Raw genomic sequence first — 6,603 nt, 5'->3', positions numbered from 1 at the left:
GGGGCCGGGTTGGCTGCAAGGGCTCCCCAAAACCCCCTGGTTCTCCCTCCACCTCAAGGCTTGGGTACCTCCACCCTCTCTGTCCAGCGTGAAAAGTAAAGAGGGAGGGGAAAGAGGTTGCATTTTGTCCGTATGGTGGCAAACGTGTCCCAAAGTTGTCGTTTTTGTGATGAAAAACCAAAACGCAGAGACATCGGGGATCTGCCCAAGTCCAGCTGTGAGCAGGGGGAGGTTTGACCCACCAGGCAGCCCCGGAGGTGGGCACGGCCTCATTGTGCTTCATCACAGGAGTCCACATCCTCACCCTCCTCCGGGCGCGTGATCCCGGCGGCGGAGTGCGCCATGGTCCTCATCCAGCGCCGCTTCAGCTCCTCGGTGTCGGCCACGAAGGTGTAGACCTGCCGGGACTGCGCCAGCTGGAAAACGTGGCGGGAGTCGCCCTGGGGCAGGTCCCTCACTTGGTAGCCCAGCAGCGGGATGGAGGTGTGGGCTCGGACGTCCTGCAAGAGCAGAGACAGCGCTGGGAGGCAGGGGACGGGCACAGGGGGACGTCCCTCGCAGATGGAGCCAAGCCCGGGGTCTTACCTGGGGGGCTGCGTAGATGTAGAGCACGAGGGGATCATCCTGCGGGATCACGAACCAGCCCCGTGTGCCCCCCTTGCCGTTCTTGTCCAGCAGCTGCAGGGAACTGCAGAGCAAACTCCTGCCCGATACCTCTGCGGCTTCTTTCTGCCGAAAAAACCGCCCAACAAATCCCTAAATACCCCGTGTGGGAGGCAGAAAGGGCACCGAGCAAAGGTCATTTCCTTGGGAATTCCCTGCGTGCTCCACAAACCTCCCCCAAACCAGGGGCAGGCCACGGTGTGACAGCAGAGCTGGGGACTGGTGTGGGCGGCAGAGCTCGGGGGATGAGGGACAGAGGAGCAGGGCACGGGGAGGACGCGCACTGGGGGCAGAGCTCACCTCCAGGATGCCTTTGTGCTTCCCCTCCCGCTCCTCCGGCACCACGTGGCCCGTCAGGAAGACGTAACACTCCTGGCACACGCGGTTCAGGCGGTTGTTGTCGTACTGCAGCTCGGCCTTGTAGTCGGAGCAGCGAGCGCACACCACCTACAACCACCCAACGGGACACTGGTGAGACTGGGGCAGCGCTGGGGGATCCCAGGGACAACTCCATGAGGAGCTGAGGGGCAGGAGCAGCCCTGAGCCTGGGGAAAAGGGGTACGAGGTGTAGGAGAGGTTCCCTACCAGGTCAGGAGGGAGGGAAGAGAGCGGGGCCGGGGTGACTCACGTATCCACAGGCTCGGCAGTGGTGTCTGCGGCGCGTGATGGCGTTGAAGGGCTCCTTGCAGCGCATGCACATGGTCACCAGGTTGTCCCGCACCCACTGCGGGGCTCGGCGGCCCAGCTCCTCTGTCTGGGAGTGACACACAGCATCACTGGGGCTGGCTGGCCATGGTCTGGGTGGTCACAGCCCCTCTGCTCTCACCCTTCCCCTCCTCAGCCCTTATTTCAGTCCATTGCCTCCCCCCCCAGCTCTGTTTAGCTAGGGAAACTGAGGCACAGCAAGGTGGGCTCTCTCTGAGCTCCCATCCAGGAGGCAGGAGGGTTACCTTCAGTGCAGGGGTGTTCGGCTCTGGGGTTCGGCAGAGGTTTAAGACCGCTGTCTTAAAGCTCTTGCTCCTCTTCTCCTTCCTGTCAATGGCATCTTGGCAGGCCTAGGGGGGAAGGCAGGGCTGGAGGGGCAGGTGGTGAGGCTGCCCCTGACACAGGCAGCAGGGATCAGCCCTGATTTGGGGCCCAGGAGTCCAAGCTGGGGTGAGGGAGTTGTGCCACCTCTCCCAGCACGCAGTGGTACCTTGATCCAGGCGTTCATCTCCTCCTCGGACCTGGTACAAAATGGGAGGTGAATAAGCTGGTGTCCCTCCTCCTCGAGAGGGTCTGTGGGACTGCTGTCCTTCCCCTTACCTGGCTTGCAGCTCCAGCGTCCGCTGCTTTCCCGAGACCAGGAAGGTGTGAGGGAACTGCGTGTCGTTCAGCTCCCGTACCTGACAGAGACCAAAGAAAGGATGTGGAGCAGCTGAACCCTCATCCAGCACCCAGGGACCTTCCTCCATGATGTGGGGGACAGGGATTTCCCATGGGCACAAGCCCTTTAGCCCCTCAGATCCTCTGTGCACGAGGTTGCTCGGTGATCGCACAGGATCAGAGCACATCAACCGTTCCTCATCACACACAAAGCCACCCCTGGCTCCAGCTCCTCCCTCCTTCCTGAGGAAGTGCGGGGCAGCAGCCACATTAAAACCCAAATAAAATGTGGGGTGCATTTTAGGGAAGTCAGAGTCCGAGGGAAGCACAAAGACAAGGTGCCTGTCTGACCTTCATGCCGTCCACGTCGATGCGGAGGTGGACCTGGAACTCAGCGCCCACGTGGATGACCTTGGGCACGCAGTAGAGCAGCATGTTGTTGAACTGGGCAGGGCGAGGAGGAGAGGGTTGGCTGGAGCCCAGCAGCTGCCTGCTCTGAGCTAGGGGGGGGGCTTCCCTGGGATCTGGGGGTCCTTCACCTTCCCCTGGGGCTGAGCTGGTCCTTGGGAAGAATCCAGCCTAAAAAGCGACTGCTTCTGCCCTCTCCCACCCTGCAAAGGCTCTGGGACGGTGACATCCCCCAAGGGCATGAACAAGTTCCCAACCACATCCTATACAGGGGGGGCTCAAACCCCCCAATTCTAATTCATCCCCTCCACGTAGAGATGATTCAGCAACACCCCGGCCAGGCTGTGCTGCCCCCTCCCCATTCCCATCCTATCTGCTCCCTGCCCCTTCCCCTGGGCATCCCAGCTCCCACCAGGAACAGGTACTTCTCCGATGTGCTGTTGTTGCGGGTGGAGATTTTTTGGATGGGCCCCTCCTTGATCAGCTCGTTGGAGGGATCCACAATGTCATCCTCGAGGCCCAGCCGCTGATAGACCACCCAGAGGTTCTGCAGCCGTTCCTGGGGATGGGCAGAGGGACCTGTTTCTGTGGGGAGCTCAGCAGCCACAACCTTGTCACCCCTGGGTCCCCTCCATCCCCACCTCCCATGCCAGCTGAGTACCAGGAGAGGTGGCCACAGCTCCCTCATCCCAGGAGTAGCTCCCAGGCTCGAAACAGCCACTCACATCACAGCTGATGTTGCAGATGTGACTTTCCCAGGCTCAGGGCGATGGGATCAGGCATCAAGAGCAGGGTCTAACCCCTGTGCTGAACCCACTGTGCTCCTGTCCCGTTCAGGGCAGGGCTGTGCTCCACTGAGTCACACAGCAATGATGCCATGAGGAAATCTGGTGAATAACCATGCTGTGGACCACAAAGCACTGCCAGCTGGGACAGGCACTCACCATCTCGGCAATAGCTGCGTTGGAGTGCTTGGCCACCATAAAAATCATCTCCAGGGCCTCTGCAACCAGAAGAGAAAGGGAGGAGGGTTCAACACTTGTTAGGGAGCTGGGGGAGAAATCCCCCCCAGCATCTCCCTCACGGGGGAACCACGTCTGTGGTGGCTGCTGCCCTCCCTTGGACACGACCTGAATGGCCCTGAACGCTGCACAAGCGTCTGGGTCCAGACTGCGCAGGGGCACGGTCAGGTCCTGTGGGGACAGCCACCCTCCTCGTTTATCACTCCACCCCCGTAGGACTGGGAGCTGCTGTGATCCACAGGGGTCCGATAGCTGCCCTGGTCACTGAGGGGTGCTTTGGAGGGATCATCCTTATCCTGAAACAGCACCAGCCTTCCCCACTGACCTCCAGAGACCCTGAAAGTGCAGATTAATCCCTCTCCCTGCTAGAAAAGGGTCAGACTGAGAGGTTTATCCAAGGGCACAGGGCAGCTGGTGAGAGACCCCAGGTATCCTGATGCTCATGTACAACATCAGGGCTGTTATTTCCCCTACAAACCCACCCTGGGGAAGAGCCAGACGGAGCCCTTACTCTCTGCATCGTCCCGGTCTGGGGACTCGGGGGGTAGTTTTCGGACATAATCTTTCAGGAGGAGTTCGTAGCGTGGGATCCTCTGCACAGGTTCCAGCATGTGGTGCTGCAGCGTTAGGTTAGCGCAGACCTTCCTCTTCTGGGGAGAGACACCACGCAGAGAAAGAATCAGTGACCGAGGCAGCTCCCACCCTCTGCTGCTACTCCCTAGCGGGGAGATTTTGGGGAGCATTGCTGTGGTCCCCAACCCCGTCACCTGGATGTCAGCAATGAGCTCCTGGAAGGGTGGGGATTTCTCTGACCAGACGGTGATGAGCTCCACGGCCTTGTCGAAGTTCTTGATGTATTCGCCGTACATCTTGAGGAACGGCGCGAGCTTCTGGATCACATCCCCGACCCGCGGGTTGCAGCTCCTGTGGGAGGGAACCACAAAGCAGCAGCTTCCTCAGTCCAGTGGGACCAAAAGCAAGGGATAAAGCCAAGGGGGGGGCTTGTGTACGGTGGAGGACAGAGGTTTTCACCACTGCGACCTGCTACTCCCCCATGCAGCTTCCCATTCCCCAGAACGTGCCCAGCTCGCACCCCCAAACCACCTGAGATGTCATCCCCCTTTTCAGAAATACCCAGATGTGGGCTGGAGAGTTTTAAAGAAGCATTTTAAAGACATCTGGAGCAAAATACACTGAGCTTTCTGGTCCTGGTGCGAGACCAAATTCATCACCGCTCCCCCGTTCTGGCATCCCGCCCTTCGCTCCCAGCTCACCAATCCTCCATGCGCTTCTGCAGCTCTGGCAGGAAGAACTTGGCGTGGAACTGGTAGATGGAGGAGATGTTGGAGAAGATCATTTTCACCACCTCCTCCGGGACTGTCTTCCCAGTTTTGGCTTCTTTCATCAGCTCGGTATAGAATATCTGGAAGAAAGAAGCAGGGAATAGAAAGGGTCAGGAAAAGGCTTGAGGACCTCATTCCCTCCCTGAGATCCCAGTGAAAAGGCCTGACTGTGCAGGAGGGAAATCCCAGGCTCCAAGAGAGGTGCAGGGCGCTTTGCTGGGACAACGGTGCTCCTTGGAGGTGTGGGCTGGAGGAAAGGCAAAGGCCAGACCCATTTCTCTGGCCATGAGGACCAGCAGCCCAGCATGGCTCTCATCTGTGCAGCTTCATCCTCTCCAAATCCTTCAGGAAACAGTCCCTGGCCTGTGCACACCATGAGCTGAGCCCAGGCACTGCCACAGGATCCAAATTCAGGCCAAGGAGCACAGGAAAATTGGTGAGTGTGGAGCCCTGCCGTGGTCCTGTCTGGTTTGTCAGTGTGGGGTGGCTGAGACAGCAGCAGGGCTATTGCTTTCCCAACCTCCCCAGCTCACCTGGTCGAGAAGGTGGAGGCGGTTGACGTAAGCCTGCTCTGTCTCCAGCAGCTCCAGAGCTATTTTCTTTTCCTCTGGTTCCTGCACGGGGAGAAGGACTCAGTCTGGTGGGCTGCGACGCAAGCTTTCCCCATCAGCCCAAGGGGATGCAGCTCCGTTCCCCGGTGATCACAGCCCACATCAAACTGGACCTCGCTTCAGGTGAGGGCAAAGCAAGGACCTCAACGTGGTAAAAACGAGGGTGAAAACAAAGCATTTTTAGGGCTCTCGGGAAGTCCGGCTCATGTCCTCCTAGGTCAACCCTTTGTGCCTGTATCTCCCAGAGCAATACAGGGTTAGCGATCCCAAGAAGTGGGTTAACCCTGTGGTCTGAGTTGCACCAAGGCCTCTGAACGCAGCCTGGCACAAACAGGACTGCAGTTGGCAAAGGGCAGCACAGGGCATCTGATCCCCAGGGTATAATTATACTACAGCTGGAAGAGACAAGGGCTGCTTGGATCTGTTTTGTGCCCAAAGCAGCAGGGAAGGTGTCACTCCTCTGTCACCCCAAGCACCAGCCACTGAAGGGCAGGGACTCTCTCAGGTCCAGCTCCGATCCATCCCACGCTAATCCCTGCCTGCCTGAGCTTACCTTGCTGCCAGGCTCAAGGCCAGGGTCCTGCTGCCTCCTCCAGTTGTCCTCACTGATCTTGTGCCAGAAAGAACGGAGGCATTTGAAGCTGAGGCCTCGCTGACCCTGCTGCTCCTTCTCCTCCTCATTCTCTTGCCCCGCTTGGTGCCTGGCAGCCTGGCTGGCAGGGGATGCTGGAAGCTGCTGGGGCAGCCTGGTCGCAGGAGCGGTCTGGTTGCGTGGAGCCTGCTTGTCTCTGTGGGGAAATCTGCCAGCCCTGCCATGGAGGAATGAATGTGATCAGCTCAACCGCTCCCCCAGCGCAGTACAGCCCACTCAGGCCTGGGTTAAAGCCCCCATCCTCAAGCGAAGGCGTTAAGACTTCCCAGTGCTGATGCTGCTTTGCTCTGCCATAACCCTGCCGATACAACCCGGGGGCTGAGAGCCCATCCAGCCTCCAAGGGGGCCAGGATCCAGCCCCTCTCCTCCCAGTGCCTCCTGATGTGGTCAGTCCCTGTTCTGCTCTAGAAAAGCACAACTCTGCTGTTTTATCCCACCCACAGCCGTTGATTTCCCAAAGCACAGCCCTGCCCTTTGCAGCGTTGGTACAGCTCTGCCTGTGGCCACCACAGAGCCAAAGAGCCAAGAGGTGTCAGCCA

The 6,603-nt window shown here is 59.1% G+C and overlaps 1 protein-coding gene across 1 annotated transcript; it reads right to left on the bottom strand.

The window, feature by feature from the left end:
* Positions 1-269: 269 nt before the first annotated feature.
* FGD2 (FYVE, RhoGEF and PH domain containing 2) lies at positions 270-6,221 on the bottom strand (the record flags this gene model as incomplete). Its single annotated transcript, XM_010191129.1, has 15 exons — positions 270-500; positions 586-729; positions 964-1,110; positions 1,292-1,417; positions 1,614-1,718; positions 1,859-1,889; positions 1,969-2,048; positions 2,380-2,472; positions 2,849-2,995; positions 3,381-3,439; positions 3,970-4,108; positions 4,226-4,382; positions 4,733-4,881; positions 5,335-5,415; positions 5,966-6,221. Coding segments are annotated over 15 exons (1,945 nt in total), but the record flags the coding sequence as incomplete, so codon positions are not given.
* Between the last annotated feature and the right edge of the window lie 382 nt (positions 6,222-6,603).

Source organism: Mesitornis unicolor, unplaced genomic scaffold (genome assembly GCF_000695765.1).
Source record: "Mesitornis unicolor isolate BGI_N332 unplaced genomic scaffold, ASM69576v1 scaffold31970, whole genome shotgun sequence".
Classification (NCBI taxonomy): Eukaryota; Metazoa; Chordata; class Aves; order Mesitornithiformes; family Mesitornithidae; genus Mesitornis; species Mesitornis unicolor.
This window is presented reverse-complemented; position numbering and strand designations above follow the sequence as displayed.